The 21928-nt window shown below is 48.1% G+C and overlaps 1 protein-coding gene across 1 annotated transcript in view; it reads left to right on the top strand.

The window, feature by feature from the left end:
* The first annotated feature begins 6221 nt into the window (after positions 1–6221).
* The window catches only part of LOC145803512 (uncharacterized), a 68147-nt gene continuing 52440 nt past the window's right edge, over positions 6222–21928 (top strand). Inside the window, exons 1-3 of the mRNA XM_082896797.1 lie at positions 6222–6628; positions 6709–6807; positions 7016–7396. Of these exons, the coding sequence (XP_082752923.1) occupies positions 6224–6628; positions 6709–6807; positions 7016–7396 (885 nt within the window). The 5' untranslated portion in view covers positions 6222–6223. The remainder of the gene's footprint in view (positions 6629–6708; positions 6808–7015; positions 7397–21928) is intronic.

Below are 21928 nucleotides of genomic sequence, written 5' to 3'. Positions count from 1 at the left end.
AAACAAAAAGTATATGGGGCTTACAAATGGATCAAGAAAAAGGGTCAAAAGAGGAGAAGTGTTACTCACCCTTGAAGATCAAAGCTTTTGTTGCTTCTTGGATCAATTTGCAGCTCCTTTAGCCTTTGAGAAGCCTTCCTTGTTGCTGGAAATGAAGTGGTGATGGTAGAGCTTGGTGGTGTAGAAGAAATGGTGATTAGGGACTTGGGAATTTTCAAGGAAATGAGAGGTATAGAAAGGGATTTGTGTATGGAAGCTTGAAGAACAATTTTCCTAACCCCTACAAGTGAAGCCACCAGCTTATTATAAGGGCCAAAAAGGGGGTGTAAAGGTGGGGGAAAAGGAGAGCAACTTTCCCCCACAAAATATCCCCCGGATAAAGATATTTTCTGGGGGATAAAGCTCCACAGCTGTAAAGTGCACAGTGCAAGGAACTCGGCCGGCCAGTTACTTTTGCTCCAGGTGGCCGGCCGGCTAGGGGTCAAAAGGGTCAAGCAGATTTAGTGGCCGGCCACCAACTGATGGTGTCCTCCTATCTGTGTACAACACAACCCTGTGGTTAAAAGTCCAAGAAAGTGGGTCCAAGGGGTTCAACATTAGCTCGGAAAGAGGGGTTCAAAAGGGTCAGGTGGAATTACTGGCCGGCCACCAACTTTTAGGGTCCTCTCATGTGTGTACATCACAAATATGTGGTTCAAAGTTCAAGAAAATGGGTCCAAGGTGTTCAACATTAGCCCGGAAGGAGGGGGTCAAAAGGGTCAAGTAACATTAATGGCCGGCCACCATTTTTTAGGGTCCTCCCATGTGTGTACATCACAAATATGTGGTTCAAAGTTCAAGAATGTGGGCCCAAGGTGTTCAACATTAGCCCGGAAGTGTGAAAAACGGGCGCCGGAGGGCGTCGGAGGATGTATAACTGGTTGCTGCAACAATTACTGGCCTCTCCCCCTTCAGTGACCTCCCCGGTGATAAAACAGAGGTACCTGCCAAAAATGAACAAAAACCGTTGCAAAACGAATGCTCGGGGACCAAAACGCGCAGTTCGAGGTCCCGAAAATGGGCTGTCAAGCACCGAAAGTGGCGTTCGGCCACGAAGTGGGTTTCTCAGCCCCCAGTGTCCTTCAAAAGGGAGTACAACGGAAGTATGCCAAAAATCAGAACAAACGGAGATGGTTAGGCGGTCCCGAACCGAGGCACACGGCCTGACGGCTCCGAAAACCGGAAACCGGACTCCGAAATGGGAAAAATGGCCTACGACCACCAAATGTAGCCTATGGACATTGAGAGATGGTCTACGGGACCTCTCCCTTCCCTCAGGAAAAGAAACAGAGAAAATCGAGTCTGGTTCCCAAACCGAGACAAGGCACCGGAGAGGGTTCGGAAGTCCGGAGGCAGGGCTCATGGCCGCGACTCTGAGACTTCTGAACGAGCGCGATATGCAATATCACCAAGCGCTCAACTGGTGACGTTTAAGTCTTAAGGTCGGTCAAAAATGGGGTGTCTACAGTTGCCCCTCTTTGACAGAACTCGGAAGTCATAAAAAATGACGGGAGTGAATGTCAAAGCCCAGAGACGACCCATTTTTGACAAGGCCGAAGACTTAGACAAACGTACAAGACAAACAGAGATGTGCCCGCAGGCATGCCCGCAGGCCAAGGGGGCAAAATGCAAAAGATATGCAAAGAGCCGGAGGTAACCCAATGATCATGCGAATGCAGCAAGCTGTAATGAAGCAAGTATTCGCAAATAGATGCAACAGTTTTAAGCAAGAATGCAAAGCAACAACTACATTTCATGCAGTTAAGAAATGCGGAGGATTATTCAATCCCCGCCACGTCTCACACGGAGAAGATACGATACCTGCGCGATTCGTCTGGTCGCACCAGCCTCAAATGAACCGTACATACAATATCGTGCCTGTAAAAGAGAGAAATTGCAACAAGTACAATATGCTACCAACATATATTTAATGTGATTCCGAAAGTTCGACACACACAGTGCCGGTGAGTGAATGCATCGCAATGCAAGAGTGGAACATGCGTGACAACGCATGCCCAAGTATAGAGGTATGCCAATATCAAGAAATGTGCACGTTAATGCAGGTATGCTCATGAGAATGCAAGTTATGTGCATGATAGTGAAAAATGAGCATGAATCAGGGTGCCCGTTTGTCATGAAGTAACGAGTATGGAAATGCGCGTTTTGGCGAAGGCGACTTGATCACGGCCTCCGATCCGCTTCCCTGAAAGGTTACAACTCATTCAAAAAGGATACACTTTGATTTTGATGAGTGATGATGAGACACATGTCAGATCTTGAAGCCGAAGTTCCGACGGAGCAATTTCGCGACCGGAAGTGTACTTTTCTTGAACTTTTTCAGGTCCCGGGAACTCCAATCTTCCTCAAAATTTTCAGGGAGCTAGGTGGGCATGTGGGGGACATGGCCGGCCGTTTATCTTCCCAAGGGGAGGTGGCCAACCGGTTTTCCATAAAGCAAATAGCTGGCCGGCCAGTTTTCCAAAAAGGAAATGGCTGGCCGGCTAGAAAAGAGGGCCGGCCGGCCATATGCCCAGATCCGGGGGCACTTTGGTCTTTTTACCTCCTTTTCTTTATGCTTCTTCAACCAAGACCTTGAGCCTATATAAGGCAGCCGAGATCCCTTCCTTTCTTGCCTCCTACAACACTTTCTTCTCCAGATCTGAGTTTCATACGCGTTTTCCAATGCCCCGTGCAAATTGTTTTCGCATAAATATTCAGTTTCAAGCACTTTGAAGCGATTAAATTTCGGTTTCGGAGCTTCTTTTCACATTTTCGCCACTTGAGGTAAGTTTGTCTCAACATTTGGAAGATTTTCTCGGGAGTTGACTTTTGTTGACTTTTTATTTCCCGAGAGTTGACTTTTGTTGACTTTTTTCAATTTCGGCTCATTTTCGCTCATTTTTGCTCCCTTTGCAGATCTTCTGAAAATGGCGGGTAATTCTCCCCACGGCGGAGGTTTTCCAGGTGCCGGAGATGATTTCGATCATATGACTCTACCCCCGAGGACCCGACCTTTTATTCCCGGGAGGTACAACCCGCCAGCACATGTCCTTCCGCGTGCCGTCTTCCGTCACTTCACTAGCTTTGACGAGCGAGCACTCGGGGATCTGCTTCTCCGAGAGCCGGAGCATCACCTCTCTCATGAGGCCCAAGAGGTATTTACTTCATTTTCTGTATTTTTCGTACATTTCGCACCTTTGCCATGCTTGAACACGCAGTTTAGCTTATGACATAGTACTTTGCTTGCATCCTGAACATGTAGTTTCAACACTCGAATTTCTGAACACTCGGCTCATTAATTAATTGTGAACGCACAGTACACATTAGTTAAGAGGCGAACACACGGCTCAAACACTGATTTGTCGAACACACAGCCCGAATTCGAAAGTGAACACACAGCCCACACTTTACATTTTCTGAACACACAGCCCAGATTGATAGAAAGTTTGAACACGCAGCCCAAACTTTAAATTTCCTGAACACGCAGCCCAGTTGAATAGTGAACACGCAGCCCACACTGATTGAAAGTTGAACACGCAGCCCAAACTTCAAATTTTCTGAACACGCAGCCCAGATTAATTAGTGAACACGCAGCCCACACTGATAGAAAGTTGAACACGCAGCCCAAACTTCAAATTTTCTGAACACGCAGCCCAGATTAATTAGTGAACACGCAGCCCACACTGATAGAAAGTTGAACACGCAGCCCAAACTTTAAATTTTCTGAACACGCAGCCCAGATTAAATAGTGAACACGCAGCCCACACTGATAGAAAGTTGAACACGCAGCCCAAACTTCAAATTTTTTGAACACGCAGCCCAGATTAATTAGTGAACACGCAGCCCACACTGATAGAAAGTTGAACACGCAGCCCAAACTTTAAATTTTCTGAACACGCAGCCCAGATTAATTAGTGAACACGCAGCCCACACTGATAGAAAGTTGAACACGCAGCCCAAACTTCAAATTTTCTGAACACGCAGCCCAGATTAATTAGTGAACACGCAGCCTACACTGATAGAAAGTTGAACACGCAGCCCAAACTTTAAATTTTCTGAACACGCAGCCCAGATTAATTAGTGAACACGCAGCCCACATTGATAGAAAGTTGAACACGCAGCCCAAACTTTAAATTTTCTGAACACGCAGCCCAGATTAATTAGTGAACACGCAGCCCACACTGATAGAAAGTTGAACACGCAGCCCAAACTTTAAATTTTCTGAACACGCAGCCCAGATTAATTAGTGAACACGCAGCCCACACTGATAGAAAGTTGAACACGCAGCCTAAACTTTAAATTTTCTGAACACGCAGCCCAGATTAATTAGTGAGCACGCAGCCCACACTGATAGAAAGTTGAACACGCAGCCCAAACTTTAAATTTTTTGAACACGCAGCCCAGATTAATTAGTGAACACGCAGCCCACACTGATAGAAAGTTGAACACGCAGCCCAAACTTTAAATTTTCTGAACACGCAGCCCAGATTAATTAGTGAACACGCAGCCCACACTGATAGAAAGTTGAACACGCAGCCCAAACTTTAAATTTTCTGAACACGCAGCCCAGATTAATTAGCATGCAGCTTATTTCACTTCATCGGCATACAGCCCATTTCATTCCATTGGCACGCAGCCCATTTCATCTCATTGGCACACAGCCCAGTTCATTTCATTGGCACACAGCCCATTTCATTTCATTGGCACGCAGCCCATTTCATCTCATTGGCACACAGCCCATTTCATCTCATTGGCACACAGCCCAGTTCATTTCATCGGCACACAGCCCATTTCATCTTATTGGCACACAGCCCATTTCATTTCATCGGCACACAGCCCATTTCATCTCATCGGCACACAGCCCATTTCATCTCATTGGCACACAGCCCATTTCATCTCATTGGCACACAGCCCATTCATTTCATTATTGACACATGTATTCATTCTGAATGCAGGTTGGTTCCCGCAGTGTGCGGGGGTATGGTTCCACCATCGCGCAGGACTGGTACGCTGAGCTCCCGGAGGGCGTCCGAGACTTAGTAGACTTTGCAGGGTTCGGGCCCTTCTGCGTCGGGTTGTCACGTTGTCCTGCCAGGAGGACACTGATGGCAGCCTTGGTAGAGAGATGGTGGGACACCACCAACTCCTTTCATTTCTCTGCCACTGGAGACATGACCATGACGCCCCTAGACTTCGCTGTGTTGACTGGCTTAGACATAGGAGGTTGGCCTATCCCCTATGATGAGGATATGGGCGAGTGGGAGGCCGCTTGGATGTATCTATTGGGGGCTCGCCCGCCTATTGATAGTGTTTCTGGGAGAGTCCGATACACTTGGTTCTCTTCCCACTTCCGGCGGGCGGAGATGGTGCCTGAGACTCCCGAGGAGACAGAGCAGTACGCCCGTGGTTTCCTTATGTTCCTCTTCGGGACTACCCTGTTCGCCGATAGCGGGAACACAGTTGGGTTATATCTGCTGAGCGCTCTGGTCGACCTATCACAGGTCAGTAGATTTGACTGGGGGGGCGCCGGGCTGGCTACCCTTTACTTTTATATGAGCGCGACCTCCCGCGGGCGGGGCGATTTACTTGGTGGCTACTGGAGAGCCTGGGAGGTACTTTTCTGTCCTCTTGATTTACATTTCTGCTCTTCATTACTTGTACATTGCACACACAGCGCACTTTTACAGTCTGTATTTTGCTCTCAGCATTTCGTACTTACATTCTGCACTGCTTTTCTCAGCTATGGGTCTATGTATACTTCCCAGCATTAGCCCCAGAGTTGGAGGTGGCAGGGGTTCCCATGACCCCATACTCACTGGTGTTTGAGGGCCCGCACCGGCCGAGACCTCGAGAGACCCTCCTTTACCTGCGACAGTACTTTGACACTGTGCGACATTCAGAGGTACCTCAGAACTTTCAGTTCCTTTCATTTTCATCTTTGATTTGCTCTGTATATTCTTGATTTCTGATTGGTTTATGCATTTATCATCCGTAGATCACATGGCAGCCCTGGGTGTCCCTGGGTGACGGTCTCCGACTTCAGTATACCAGAGGGTCGGATATCTCCCAGTATAGGGTCCTGCTCGAAGGGCCGGTTGGCAGGGCATGGTTTCTGGGGGAACGCTTTCTGCGTCAGGTATGGGGGTATCTTTCTCAGGATCCTCCCGCAGTGCCCCCAGTCAGCATGCGGACTGCTGACAGGCTCTCTTACTCGGAGGTAGTCGGCGCCATGCTGGGTAGTGATGCTTTACTATATATTGAGGAGGGGGACTACGCCACTTACCGTCACATATACTTGATGCCTCCATTGACGGGAGCTCGTATCCCGATGATGAGGCCTGCCGGTATGTCATCCTCGGGCCAGGCTCGGGCTCGGGCTGCAGACGCCCCTTCTACTAGCAGGGCTGGTACATCTAGAGGTGGGAGTAGACCGGTTCCTCCGACTCCGTCGGCTTATCCTCATCCTGGATGGCCAGATATGCCCACTGAGTTGATGGCGTGGCAGTATGGAGCTATCTCCCCGACTCCGATTCCGCTAGAGCCTCCGATGCCCAGTGATCGATACGCCATTGATCCTGACTCACCGCTGGTATGCTCCGCTGTTTTTCATTCATCATTCAGATGTTTAGACATTTTTGTTCACTGATGATTATGAGCTCATATTTGCAGCCACCACGAGGGTACATGGAGGAGGTGGTTGGACTGGTGGCCACACTCGAGGGCATGGTCCTGCGTAGGGAGGCACAGTTGTCTGTCGCGGGCATTCAGGTACCCTTCAGTTTTCTGGCATTTATCATACTTCTGATGACATGTTGATTTCTACTGCATCGATAGACTACTTGTGTAGAGCACATCTGACACACACCCCACTTGGACATTGCATTTACACGCACCCACTTCACGTAGCCTTTGCTTGTATCTGCATCTGATGTATATATTCGGACTGATGTATTTGAATTGAACTTTTTGTTTTCAGATGCCTTCATGGTCCGGTCAGCCGCAGGCCAGGCCACCCGGGCCTCCTTGGGGAGCTGGGCCGTCTGGGCCTTTTCAGGGAGTTGGGTCACCCGGGCCTTTTCAGGGGGTGGGGCCATCCCGGCCTTCCCGAGGAGCCGGGCCATCTAGGGCTTTTCGGGGAGCTCGAGGAGGGCCTGTCCGCAGACGCAGGGCTCACGTTGTGGAGGTGGAGCCTGATGAGGAGGAGGAGGATGCTGAGGAGGAGGAGGAGGCTACCGACCGTCAGTCAGAGACATCTGCTGAGGAGGGGGGCTCCGGTTTTGGTTCGGGGAACAGAGGTGAGGCTGAGAGGGATCCTGAGGATGACAGCTCCGACCCAGATGATGATGATGGCGCAGAGGTTGTCCCGCAGAAGAGGATGATGAGTGCTTCTCATTCCCGTTCCCGAGGACATTGATGCCACTGTTTCCTGCTTTATTTTTCTTTTTGCTAGTAGTTTGTAGCACTTTGCACATTGTTAGGCAGTTTGTATTTTTTTGTAAAACTTGTACCTTTGTTTGTTGTAAAGCCATGATGGAATGAAATAGCTTTTGAAAAGATGTTTTGTATTTTAAACTTTTAGCATCGTATCGCATCATTTTATTTTGCACAAAAATGAAATTGAATGGGAATGTGCATTGTGTAATCACCAAGTCAGGTAGTGAACCGACACAACAAACTAAGCAACTCAACTTACTAAGATATAACAGAACCTTAGGAAGTTTACAACTCGATAAGCAAAATGCAACAATGTTGACAACGCAAATAAACAAGACTTTAAACGAAGATTGTTTTAGACAGAGAACAATGACTCGAAAACACGAAACACGTCCGCTCGACAAACAACTCGATAAGCAAAACAACAACTCGATAATCAAAACAACAACTCGATAAAAAAATGACAACAGAGTGTACTTCTGACGATCTGGGCATCGGAATGCATCCGAAACGGAGGGAGATGAAGGCCTTTGACTCTCCCGTTGCATGGAAATGCTTGAAACTTCCCCTCGAAGAGTAAAACAGAGCCGAGGAGATACACTGCAGCATTGCCGGCCACCTCTGGGGGCCGGCCGGCCAATTTTGTGGAGAGAGACAGCTGGCCGGCCAGTTTTGCAAAAACTAAATGGCTGGCCAGCCAGAAAAGGTGGCCGGCCGGCCAGCTATTCCTGTAGCCTCCTGGTTTTTGACACGTGTCCCCGTGAATAGTGTTTTTCCCTTTATAAAAGCCTCAACTTCGGGAACATTCATTTCATCTTAGTTTTAGACAAAGATGGAGGCGTTTCTCGCAGAAAATGTCACATCTTGGATCTCTTCTCTAGATGGCTCGGAAAAGCTGAATTTCCGGGGTTTCGGCTTGAATGCACTATTCACGCTGAGCCGTACTTCGCTACACCTCCCTTTTCTCCATGCCGCGGCAAGGTTCTGGAATCCAGTGACACATGTTTTTAGCTTCGGCGGCCAAGAGGTATGTCCTACTTTCGAAGATTTTTAGGTTTTGATGGAGTCTGAATGCTCTGAAGTGATCTTGCCCCAGCTCCGTTTTGGCCACGCTCAGGCTTTAGGGCGGATGTGTGGGCTCACGGCGCATGACGCTCGATCTCTGATCTGTAGTGGGGAACTGGACATCCTCGGCTTGATCCATCGTTTTTCCGACGCCCGTGACCGCATCAACCATTATTGGCAGGGTTTCCGGCAACACGCCCTCTGCTTATGTTTGTTGCCTCACTTTCTGCTTTCCTCGGGCTTTGGCGGGGCTAGCATTCGCCTGATTGAAGTCGCCCAAGGTTTGAGAGAAGGAAAGAGCTGTATTGCCATGACCTTGGCCGAGACACTGATGGGCTTAGATTCTGTCTATCGCCGGGAGGCGACTAGGTTTGCTGGGAGTCCACTGCTGCTGCAGGTAATGTTTCCCACCCAACCTTACATATATATTTGCTCACATCACTCAACCCTCAGGCTCGGTTTTTTTTTTTCTCACAAAACCCTTGTCTTACTTTTTTTCTCATCGTACATCTCTTTGTTCTTTATTCTCTCATTTTCCATCCCTCCCCTAGGTATGGTTAATGGACAAGTTGCAGGTTGTGGACTCTTGCCCGGCCTATTCAGCTCGAGGCTACTTCTTTCGGCAGCGCCTAGTCAATGCTCTTGACGAAAGGTGGTGGTTCGATTGGATGTGCAATTTGTCCGCAGACGGCATTGCTTGGCGTTGCCCTTGGCTCAACCTCCCGGCAATGAGCTATAGTATGTCCCGGCTGATTGGGATCCAATTGATTGGTCTAACCCACTGCGTATTCTATTTTCCGTTCCGGTTCCTGCGTCAGTTTGGTCATGATCAGACTTGCCCACCGGAGGGGATTGAGTACCCAGCCGCTTTCCCGATCCGGGGTGCACACCTTGCCCGATATGCCACAACATGGAGGACTAGAGATCTCCTGGCCCCTGCTTCTACTTTCAGTTGCACTTTGTCCGATGAGTGCTTGGATTGGCTCAATGAGGAGGCACAGGTTGGGCCTAGCTTGGCATCAGATGCTCCGTCCAGCTCTGGGAGGGGACGCAGAGATACTTGATTCAACTATGCCCCAAATTTATTGCTTATTTAGCGTTTTCAAGTTTTCTTTATGAATGTACCAAAAAAAGCAACCTCGATTGTAATGCAAGAGCAGGAGAACTCAATTTTGAAATCAATGAAATTGAAAGTTATGGTACTGAAAATTTTCCGCTTAGGGTCCAAAAATGGTCTTAGTCGTAAAAAGATTGATTTGAACAAAGTCAACTTTTATTAAAACTTTTCAAAACTATTTTCGATGTGGATCAAAATTGGACACGCCGAAAATCTGTCACTGAGATGCACAACCCCAGATCCTTGCAACTGGAAAGTTGCCCCTAGTCTGAAGAACAATGCGGCACTTCATGGCAACGGAAAGTTGCCCCTTGTCTGAGTAACTTTGCACCGTCGCGGCAACGGGAAGTTGCCCTTAGTCTGAACAGCACTGTACCGGAGATCACGATAAATGCTGATGGATAAAGATGACTGAGATGATCAAAATGGACAGAGTTGATCAGGGAAAATTTTATGGCTGAACTTCAAGGTGAAGTTGCCTACGTATCCCAAAGATGGGAATCAAGCCTTACGTAGTTCAGGCCGAGGTTCACTCGAGTATTTTCACTCTCCTTTTGCGCTCTAACTTTTGCCAAGGCCGCCCTTTGCGGGTTTTCAACCTTGCGAGCTCAGTTTTTATATTTTCTAATTTTTTTGTGCTCTGACTTTTGCCTAGGTCGCCCTTTCGGGTTTTCGGCCTGGCGAGCCTCTCAAGGATAGTATTTCTTCAACTTGTCCATATTGATCGGTTGTGAGAACTCCAAGCCATCTAGATCCATCAGAACCACAGCTCCACCTGACCAGATAGCTTTGATGATGTAAGGACCCATCCAATTGGGTTTGAACTTGCCCCTTGGGTCGTGGATGGGAGCTCGGTTGTCTTTGAGCACCAAATCTCCTTCTTTCAGATTCCTGGACTTAACCTTCTTGTTGAAAGCCCGGGCAATTCTGCGTTGATAGCCTTGGATGTGGTACAGTGCTTTCAGTCTTCTTTCATCAAAGAGCATGAGTTCTTCGAATCTGCTTTGCTGCCAATCTGCTTCGGCTATCTGGCATTCAGCCAATACTCGTAACGACGGAACCTCAATCTCAATGGGTAGAACAGCCTCCATTCCATAGACCAATGAATATGGAGTTGCTCCAGTAGAAGTCCTGATTGAAGTCCTGTAGCCCCACAGAGCAAATGGTAGCTTGTCCGGCCAATCCCGATAGGTTTCCACCATCTTCTGTAGTATATGCTTGATATTCTTGTTGGCGGCCTCAACCGCTCCGTTGGTCTGCGGCCGGTATGTGGATGACTTATGGAAAGCCACATTGTATTTCTCCAACAAGTCTATCACTTCTTTCTTGAAGTAGGAACCATTATCTGAAATTATCTCGTTTGGCACCCCCGTAGTGGCAGATGATGTTGTTTCTGATGAACTTCGCGACGTGTGACGCCTTCAACACCACGTATGATTGGGCCTCGACCCACTTTGTGAAATAATCTATCGCTACTAGGATAAACTCATGCCCGTTTGACCCTTTCGGGGTAACAGCTCCGATCACATCAATTCCCCAGACTGAAAAAGGCCATGGTGAAGTCATGTTGTACAGCTTTGACGGCGGGATGTTCATGCGGTTTGCATGAATTTGACACTTGTGGCATCGCCGAACAAAACTAATACAATCCTCCTCCATGGTTGACCAGTAGTAACCCTGTCTGAGGATTTTTCTGGCCAGCATTACTCCATTCATGTGTGCACCGCACTCCCCCCCATGGATGGCTTCCATCAGGCGTTTCGACTCTTCAGCTTCTACACAGAGCTTATGCATTCCCAGATGACTCCTTTTGTACAGCTTTCCCCCGCAGATGATAAACTGAGCAGCCATTCTCCTGACAGCCCTCTTGTCCTTGGCATTTGCCCCCGGTGGATATGTCTCCTTTTCCAAGAAGTTCCAGATGTCGTAATACCAGGGATTGCCGTCTTGAACCTCATCTATGGCGGAAATCGACTCGTATGCTGGCACGAACTTCTGATCAATAATGACTGGACGCATCCGGACTCCGAACGGGATGTCTATCATAGAAGATAGAGTTGCTAATGAATCTGCAAACCTGTTGTTCTCTCTTACGAGGTGGGTGAAATTTAGCTTTTCAAACCGAGGAATTAGCAGATCCAAGGTTTGGTGGTAAATTATCATCCTTTCCTCCTTGACTTTCCAATCTCCTTTTGCTTGAGACACAACAAGGTTTGAGTCCCCAATGACGTCCAATCGTCTTGCCCCTAGTTCTAGGGCTGCTTCCAGGCCAGCAATACATGCCTCATACTCTGCCTCATTGTTCGAGACTTTGAACTGGAGCTTGAATGCTAAAGGGATACGAGAATCGTCAGGCGCTATCAGCAACACCCCTATCCTATACCCATAGTGGTTTGACGCTCCGTCAAAGTACATCGTCCAAGTTTCATCTTCGACATGCAGAATGGCTTCATCTGGGAATAGATACTCAACCGCTTCATCCCCCTCAACCGGGTGGTCGGCAAGGAACTCCGCTACCGCTCTCCCTTTTACTGACTTGCGCGTTACAAACTTCAAATCAAATTCGGAGAGCAACAGCAGCCAACGAGCTAGCTTACCCGTAAGTGCTGGTTTCTCGAAAAGATATTTGATGGGATCTAAACGCGAAACCAACATTACAGAGTGAGCTAACAGGTAGTGCCGCAGCTTCCTGGTTGCCCATACCAAGGCCAAACAAGCCTTCTCCAGCGGTGTATAGCGGGTCTCGTAATCCAGCATCTTTTTGCTCAGATAGTAGATGGCTCTTTCCACTTTGTCTTCTGACTCCTGCGCGAGCATGCAGCCCATGGTAGTCTCAGTTACCGAAAGGTACAATATCAACGGTCTCCCCGGCTCTGGTGGTGACAACACGGGCGGGTTCTGTAGATACTCTTTGATCTGCTCAAAAGCTGCTTGACATCGGCCGTCCCATTGGAATTTCATTCCTTTCTTCAGGAGACCAAAAAGTGGTTCACAAGTCAAGGTTAATTTAGAAATAAACCGTCTTATGAATTGCACTTTACCCAGAAAGCCTCGCACCTCCTTTTCAGTCCTTGGAGGTGGCATTTCTAAGATGGCCTTGATTTTGGAAGGGTCGACCTCGATGCCCCTTTGTGTAATCAGAAACCCTAGCATCTTCCCTGCTGTAACACCAAACGTGCATTTCTGGGGATTCAGTCGCAGCCGAAACTCTTTGATCCTTTGAAAGAATTTTTGTAAGGCGGTGTAGTGGCCCTCTCTTTCTTTGGACTTGACAATCATGTCGTCCACATACACCACGACCTCTTTATGAATCATATCATGTAATATTGTAGTTGCTGCCCGTTGATACGTAGCTCCAGCATTTTTCAACCCGAATGGCATCACTCTATAACAATATGTACCCCACGGGGTAGTGAACGCAGTCTTCTCCCGGTCTTCGGGTGCCATTACTATCTGATTATAGCCTGAGAAACCATCCATAAACGAAAGCAAGGCGTGTCCCGCTATGAAATCCACCAATTCATCAATGTGTGGCAAGGGAAAGTCGTCCTTCGGACTGGCCCTGTTCAAATCTCTGAAGTCTACACAGACCCGAATCCTGCCGTCCTTCTTTGGCACCGGAACAATGTTGGCCAACCAAGTTGGATATTCAGATACCAGCAGGAACCATGCGTCAATTTGCTTGGTGACCTCTTCCTTAATTTTGAGGGCCCAGTCCGGGCGAATCCTTCTGAGTTTCTGTTTGACAGGGCGGGCCTCGGGATCAAGAGGGATCCGTTGCTGTAAAATCTCAGGATCGATTGCAGGCATGTCTTCGTAGGACCACGCGAAAACATCTTTGAAATCTTTTAATAAAGCGACTAAGCGCTCGCGCTCCTCCGAAGACAACGTGGACCCGATCTGGACCAGCCGCGGGTCCTTCTCAGTACCAACATTCACAGTAGTGATTTCATCCATTAAAGGTTTAACAAATCTTTCCTGCTCTTGATCAATTAATCGTTGCAAAACTGGGGGAATTTCTTCCTCGTTGTTTTCATCAAAATTTTGAAAATCCTGATTTAAGCAATAAATCAAAGGCACAGAAAAATACTCGGAAACCACATCCACATCATTCTCATTAAATATTTCCAAGCCGTCAGATTCCTCTGTTACAACAGACTCAAAAGAAAATGAAAATGACGACCTAGACAGGACTGTGGCATCCAGGTTATCACCCCCAGGAATACCGGACTCAGACTCAGTCGAGCTGGAATCTGATTTCGACGCACAAGATTCGGTAGAATCAGATTCCGGCTCACTACCTGACCCGGAGCTACTAGATAAAAAGCCTTCTTCATATTGCCAGATGAGAGAAGGTGCGATAGATGCATCCAAGATCGGCGCTGGAAAGCCCGCAGCTATTTCATCTCCAATCACAGAAACCGAAGAGTTATCCCCCAAGCACTCTTGGCCGATCGGAGGATCTGATAGTAGACTCGCCAGTGCTACCCCCATTTCAAGCTCTGTGCTCTCAGGATCCACTGTTTCACATTGCTCAACCTCAGTTGGTGGGTCTGTCTGCGCTTCGGCAACGTCATCCCCAGATAATTGTATGTCGAAGAACATTTCAAAACCAGGCACGCGCTTCCCCTCCGCGTTTAGCCATGGCTCCGGGAAGCCGCAGAATGGAAAATCTTCCCCCTCCTGGACGAAACGTCCGTTTAGGGTACCCCAGATGGGCCTGTGCATTAACTCAAATGGCTTCCCGGCCTTCTTTGCTCTGGCCCTTCCGGCCATTTCTTTTCCTTTCCTCACCCAATCCTCCTTGGTGGGCAGATAACCCAGTCTAAAGGCGTGAGGGTTGTGTGGCACTTCGGCCAACACTGAGACGCCCTTCCGGCCGCTTCTCCCTAATCCCATCCCAGGGGTATGTTTTAGCTTGTTCATGAGGTAGATAGATTGAGCACTAACGTACATACCCTTATTCACAGCCATGACATTCTGCACCACTTGAGCCTCGGCCAAAGTGAACCCCGATAGAAACACATCCTCCGTGCCGTGCTCGATCTCCAAGACAGGTGTGGACACTTCCGGCGGCGGATGGATTGATGAATTCCCAAAAACTATCGCTACCCCTTTCCCGTGGGGGTACTTTAGCATCTGATGTAGAGTGGACGAGACTGCTTTGACCTGGTGCAACCACGGTCGCCCCAAAAGTAGGTTAAAGGTTGCGGGAACGTCCAAGATATGAAATTCGATGTTGTGTTGTCCTGGACCAACCTTGGTTTGAATCTTAACAGTCCCCATCACTTCTCTGCTGGTATTGTCGTATGCTCTGATCACTTGGGTAGTTGGGACGAAGTCCATGGGTTTCAACCCGATTGCATATGCCGTTCTGGTTGGGCAGACATTAATCGCAGACCCGGTATCAACAAGTACCACCGGTATCCACTTATCTCTACATTCCACAGAAATATAGAGAGGTTTGTTATGACTTGTGCCCTCAGGCGGTAGTTCCTTGTCCGAAAAGGTTAATGCCGGGGAACCTCCTCCAGGAAAAACCAGCCCAACCAGCTGTTCAGGCGTGGTGTCTATGGAGAGTTTGGACTTGTCCATAGCAGATAGGACAGCTTCCCTATGTACTGGTGATGCCATTAGCAGTCCCCAGATGGAGATGTCTGCTTGTATCTTCTTTAACTGTTTCAGCACAGCTTCCTCCTCAATCTGCTTCTCCTTCTGTTTCTCCACTTCTCTATCCTTCCCGGATGCCTCGGGTTGGCCCAGGTGTGGGGGTTTGAAGTACCGCCCACTTCTTGTCATATGGTCAACCTCATCGAGGTACCAAGTGTCATCCGGTTGATTATTCCCCCAGTCTTCATCCTTGTGGGCAAGACATAAGTCATCGTCTTCCCACCACATTCCATCGGCAGCCAACAGACACTTGTCTGGCTCCTGTTTAGTTGCACTTGCAGTACTCTCTGTCCACATGCTCGCAGCATTCTCCATTTTCGTGCACACAGCACTTTCAGTCCCCTCAGGGCCTTTAGCTTTCCTGATTCTCTCGGCTTCCTCAAACTTTTCTCGTTCCAGCTGCATCAGTACAGCTGTTTGTTCAACAATTCCCGTATCCATAATGCCCATGTCTCGAGCGGAATTCTTAGCACCGGCGCTCTCCGGCGATACAACTTGACTTTCGGCCATTCCGGCCACAACTGATACTTCTGCCCCTGCCGGGCTCTGTTCTGGTTGGGCTTCCCCCACTGCATCTGGTTGATCCTCGAGCCATCCAGTGGCCTCCGCTGATCCCTCATAATCATACCAGTTGATTGACGTATCCCCCAGTTCCTGGTCATCGAAAAATTGCAAGTTGGCAAAGTCCTCCTCTACGGCTGTCAGATCATCTGCCCATAGCCCAGATCCATCCCCCCGGATCATGCATAGCTCTCCTGTCTTTGGCAATTCTATACCTAGCCCAATTCGGCTCGTTGATAGGATATACTCTTGGATCATAGGCTCCCCCAGCAAAATTCTGTCCAGTCTCAGATTCAACAATCTCATTCTCTCCCAAAATCTGCCCTGCCCTATCTTCGACGGTCACCACCGTCGGTTCTGGTTGGGTTTTGGAGATGTCCACCATGCACAAGAAGTCAGTGCAGTCGGGGAGGAGCACCTCCGGCTTGGGTAGGTGGGTGGGCGTAATATAGATGCTAGGATCGTAAGATGCGACCCCAGTCTGGATAAAATTGATTCTACGGGGAGGAGGAGCTTGGTTATGTGGTGGGAGAGGGTTGGTTGTGACATTGGGTTTATCAGGAGGCGCGATCACCTGTTTGTCAATAAGATCCTGGATCTCATGACGCAATCTGTAACAACGGTCGGTATCGTGACCGTGTTGTTGGTGATACGCGCAGTACTTTGCTGGGTCATAAGAGGGGGGGAGTGGATTCGGTAATGGCTTTGGCTCCAGGGGTTTTAAATGATTTTTTCTGATCAATATTCCCAGAACTTTGGTCAGGGGCATATATAGTGGGGTAAAGGTTCTTTGGCCTCGCGGTTAGAATCTGTTGGTTTGTGTGTTGCTTCCGGACGCGCCGGAGAAGGGTGTGGCAGCTATGGGCCTTGGAGGGGGAGGGGGAGTGGTGGTGACCATACTAACTTCCGAGGCTCTCGTATTTGCAGTGCCACTCGGGCCCGCATTGTTGTTACGGTTGAAAGTCCTCCTCGGTTGTTCTCTGTCGTGGTCAAACAGACCTTGTTTCATTGCGTCTTCGATTTGCACCCCCATTTCATGTAAATCTGCGAAAGTAGGGAAGGGGACTACAATCATTCTCTGCATCAATTTTGGGTGGAGATTGCGCACAATCATCCGGATTTGATCTTTGTCCGTGGGCCTTAAAGTCATCATTGACGCCTTTGCCCTCCATCGGATCACAAAGTCCGAGAAAGTTTCCTTGGGCTCTTGCCTTGTCGTTTCAAGATCACGGGTTGTGATCTCGATCTGAGTGTTGTATGAATATTGCGTGACAAAGGCCTCAGCCATCTCATCCCAATTCTTCTTCACTTCATCTTGTAACTTTGCGTACCAGTGGGCGGCCACTCCCGACAAGGTTCGGCCGAATAATGAAAGCTTTTGTGGTCGCGTTAGGCCCATTGGCCGCAAGATGTCTGCAAACAGTCGGAGATGGACCATGGGGTCGCCGGTCCCGTCAAAGCGGTCGATTTGTGGCATTTTGAACCTATCGGGGAGTGTTACGGCCTCCTCGGTATATCCGTCTTCGATATCCGGCATAGCCTTGACCCCTTGGGATTTCTTAAAGAGCTTCTCCAGTTTGCTCAATTTCAGAGCTGTATGATCAACCTCGAACTCGAAGGGAGAGTCGGGGCGATTGGGTGCATGGACCTTGGACAGTTGTGGTGGAAGCGGGGGCGGAGCTGGCCCCGTTGGAAGATTCGTGTCCTCTTGTAAATTTTGGACATTCGGCAGGGTATTCTGGGCATTTGGTGGGGCGTTCTGAACAGTAGGTGCCTGCTCAGGTAATGGAGCCCCTGCCGGAGGAGGAATTTGGTGTGAAACAGATGCTGTATTCTGTTGTTGCAGTCTGGTAATCAGCTCAGCTTGCTGGGTCATAATCTCAGATTGTTGCTTGGCGAGTTCATCCCGGCGAACGACATCCTGCTGCATGGCCCGCATGGTTTCCTGCATTTGGCGCATCATCTCCTCAACTCCTGTTGGTGCCGTCATACTGTTTCGATTTGTCTGAACTACTGGCAGATCTGTCTCAATGGGGATCTCAATCCAACTGTACACTGATGGGGGAAACCACTGTTCTGGTGATCTCTGTTCAGATACACTGCGCTTTTTCTGGTTCCTTCTGGTAACATGGGGTAGAGAATGGAACACTGGCTGTCCGTCGATTAGATCCTCAGATCGATGGAGTCGACGACCTCGTGTCCAAAGTGCTTGGGGAATGCCTGCTGGGTTGGAAGCAATTGTGCTAAAACTGACCTAGCAAAAGATAAATAAAGCAAAATGGAATAAATAAACAGATAAACGGACAGCATAACAGCTTACAATAAAATGCATGACACACAGTCGGGCATAACAACACACAGTTGATAAGCTGAAAACACACTGTCCTCAAACACTAATTATTATCCCTGTATCACTATCCCCTAAAACAGGATCTGATATCCGCAGATAGCTGATTCTCAAATACTGGCTGATGCCCGCAGGCCTGATACCCATAATACTGAACTGATGCCCGCAGGCCTGATACTGACAATACTGAACTGAAGCCCGCAGGCTTGATGCCCAAACTCATATACTGATACATGCATTCCTGTAGAGACGCACTCTAAAGCACATAACAGATAAGTGAGAGCCAAAACACCCCTATGTTGGGGTAGGGTTTCCCTGTCCTATCGTGTCAGGAGCTAGGGTTTCACTACGCACAGAGCGGTTTCAAACAACCTATAAACGGGTAAGCAACCTGTCCTAATTTGGAATGGTCACTATGGATCCGAATATGCACTAGGTCGAATGGTCAAAGAGGGTGCCCCGGTAAAACCGGGGTTTGTGTTCCCATACTGGCAGAGCCCACAACCGGTCAGCCTTATGGTCATGCCTTGACAAGACAAGCGTCCGGCAAACCGTTCAGGAATAGAAGATGGCAAACACGGTGTCCTAGGCGCACCAATGCAAATGCAATGCAAAGAATCACACAAGTGTAGTCAAAAACAGATATCATGAGTTCGAGTCAAGTTCTCTAAATCCCCAGCAGAGTCGCCAGAAACTGTAGACAAGCCCGCGGGGGGGGGGGGGGGGGCCTCGCTACAGCTCGGACTCGACTTTGTCAGTCACGGTTCTAAGTCTGAACCAAAGAGTCCAAATCCGGCAAATCGTTTTGAGAAAACAGATTTTTGAAAGAAGTGCCAAACATGGACTGCTTTGCCAGATACAGAGTCGCTACCTAAATATTTTATTTTGGGAAATTTAGGAAACCCTGACGCGGTGCCAAAAGGCCACGTGTCCGTCATCACCAAAGTTGCCTCGGCTCGGGAACTTGGGTACGATTGGGGAAGGTCACTTCGTGAGCACCCCCGCTCGCCCGGTCATAGACCGGCCTCTATTAACCATGATATCTATTTTTGAAAACATTGTATGTTCTTAAACTGGTTTATTAGCCTAGGTTATTATATGATACGCACAGCATACAAGTATAGACTGGATCGCCTGAATTGGAACAAAAAAACATTTCATGTTCGCTTTTTGAAAATGGTTTGCTACCTGCAGGTAGGCTTGAAACATTTGATGATTTACTCCAATTCAGATAACCCAGCCTCCACCCACAGGCATTCAGGCAGTTATATCACATAAGCACATAGCCTCATGGTAAGCATGCTATTCATGGCAGTCACTCACACGCATGCAAGGATGCTAAAGCATAAAGCTTACCGGGTACTCCAAGCCAAAATAGAAACTTATTAGAAATCATGCATGAAACCTAAGTATACAGAAATGCCTAATGCAACACATGCAAAATGCAACTATAGCAGGCTCGGCTATTCTAAGATGGTATATGAAATGCTACAACTAACATGTATTCAATTTAGAATTGAAAATACAATGCAGTTAGTATGATGCGCCGAGCCTGATGCATGCAATACAGATGAATGATGCAAACATGTTATCATACTGTATGCTAATCGAAATATGCCCTAATCTAACCATCGTAAGCGGATAAATAAAAGGGAGAAAGACGTGGGGTTGGAAGACATACATCACACTCACGCACACTTATTACAGTTATGCCCTCACTCGGAGGGTCCGAATAAATAATACAGTCCCAAATGAAAGAATATTACAGTCCAAATATTACAGTCCGAATAATATACAAATTCCTAATTAATTAATGAATTAACTAAGAAAGCAAGTAAAACTGCCGTGCAAGCCAGGGACTGCCTTGCTTCTGATGGATGATGCATGTCCGGGTTGCCTTAAGCGGAAATCTACCGGAATGCCCCAATTAGCCTCTGTTTACACCTGCTCTTGAAATGCGTGCCAAACCCCAAAAAAGTTGCTGATTCTTCGTTTTGCTGTAACAGAGAGCAGGAAAGGGGCATAGCAATGTATTTGCACAGATATATGCATGTCTCGATCCTCGTGCCACCAATCACGCATACCGAGGCATGATGGCCGAGGAGTCGAAATGCACAACTCAATATAGAATGAATGCACATGAAACTACAGCTAAAACCTAACTCCATCATGGATAATCCGGAGTGTCGGTGACTGGGGAATTGAGACACATTCCGTCACTCGGAGTACGAAATGCACCTCGTTTCCCGTGCCCGGGCTAACTCCTATTCCGAACACGATGCAATATGCATGATATGCATGAAATGCGACTAAGATACAATCCTAACATGCACAATGCTATGAAAATGAGATGCCTCGAAATGCGTGCACACGGGCACGCAAACCGAGAAAATGACAGAATGTGATCTAAGATACAACCTAGTATGCACAATGCTATAAAAAAGGAGATGCCTCGAAATGCGTACACACGGGCACGCAAATCGAGGCAATGGCATACACAATGCGAATGACATGAAACATGATATGGGCTTATACCAACATGAGTGAGCCTCAGCCACACTCACATAGGATGTCGACGGATAAAAATGAAGTGCCTCGAAATGCGTGCACACGGGCACGCAAACCGAGGCATTGGCAGAATGCGATGTAATGACATGAAAATGTGATATGGGCTTATACCAACATGAGTGAGCCTCAGCCACACTCACATAGGATGCCGACGGATAAAAATGAAGTGCCTCGAAATGCGTGCACACGGGCACGCAAACCGAGGCAATGGCAGAATGCGATGTAATGACATGAAAACATGATATGGGCTTATACCAACATGAGTGAGCCTCAGCCACACTCACATAGGATGCCGATGGATGAAAAATGAAGTGCCTCGAAATGCGTGCACACGGGCACGCAAACCGAGGCGATGGCAGAATGCGATGAAATGACATGAAAATATGATATGGGCTTATACCAACACGAGTGAGCCTCAGCCACACTCACATAGGATGCCGACGGATGAAAAATGAAGTGCCTCAAAATGCGTGCACACGGGCACGCAAACCGAGGCGATGGCAGAATGCGATGAAAAGACATGAAAACATGATATGGGCTTATACCAACACGAGTGAGCCTCAGCCACACTCACATAGGATGCCGATGGATGAAAAATGAAGTGCCTCGAAATGCGTGCACACGGGCACGCAAACCGAGGCGATGGCAGAATGCGATGAAATGACATGAAAACATGATATGGGCTTATACCAACACGAGTGAGCCTCAGCCACACTCACATAGGATGCCGATGGATGAGAAATGAAGTACCTCGAAATGCGTGCACACGGGCACGCAAACCGAGGCGATGGCAGAATGCGATGAAATGACATGAAATGGATAGCAATCATTCTAATGGAATTTCAGCACTAAAATATGGGAGAAAACAGTCCTGAAATGAGGCGAAATGACACGAAATGCATGGAATTGTCCCGAAATGCAAATTTAGGCACCCGAAATGGCCTATAGCTATGCCAAACATGCACAATATGGACATGCAATGCAAAGACAGAAGCTAGAAAGTCCCAAAAAAGGCATTTTCACAGTTATAAACATGGCCAAATGGCAAGCATAAGTAGGGCAAAAATGGCATGCAAGAATAGGGGCCAAGAGAGGGGTAATGAAGCAAGTGGTATAAGCAAAATCCA

This window comes from Camellia sinensis, chromosome 12, assembly GCF_055761805.1.
Source record: "Camellia sinensis isolate YWXY chromosome 12, ASM5576180v1, whole genome shotgun sequence".
Taxonomy (NCBI): Eukaryota; Viridiplantae; Streptophyta; class Magnoliopsida; order Ericales; family Theaceae; genus Camellia; species Camellia sinensis.
Note: the sequence above shows the minus strand (reverse complement) of the source record. Positions and strands in the feature narration are given on the sequence as shown.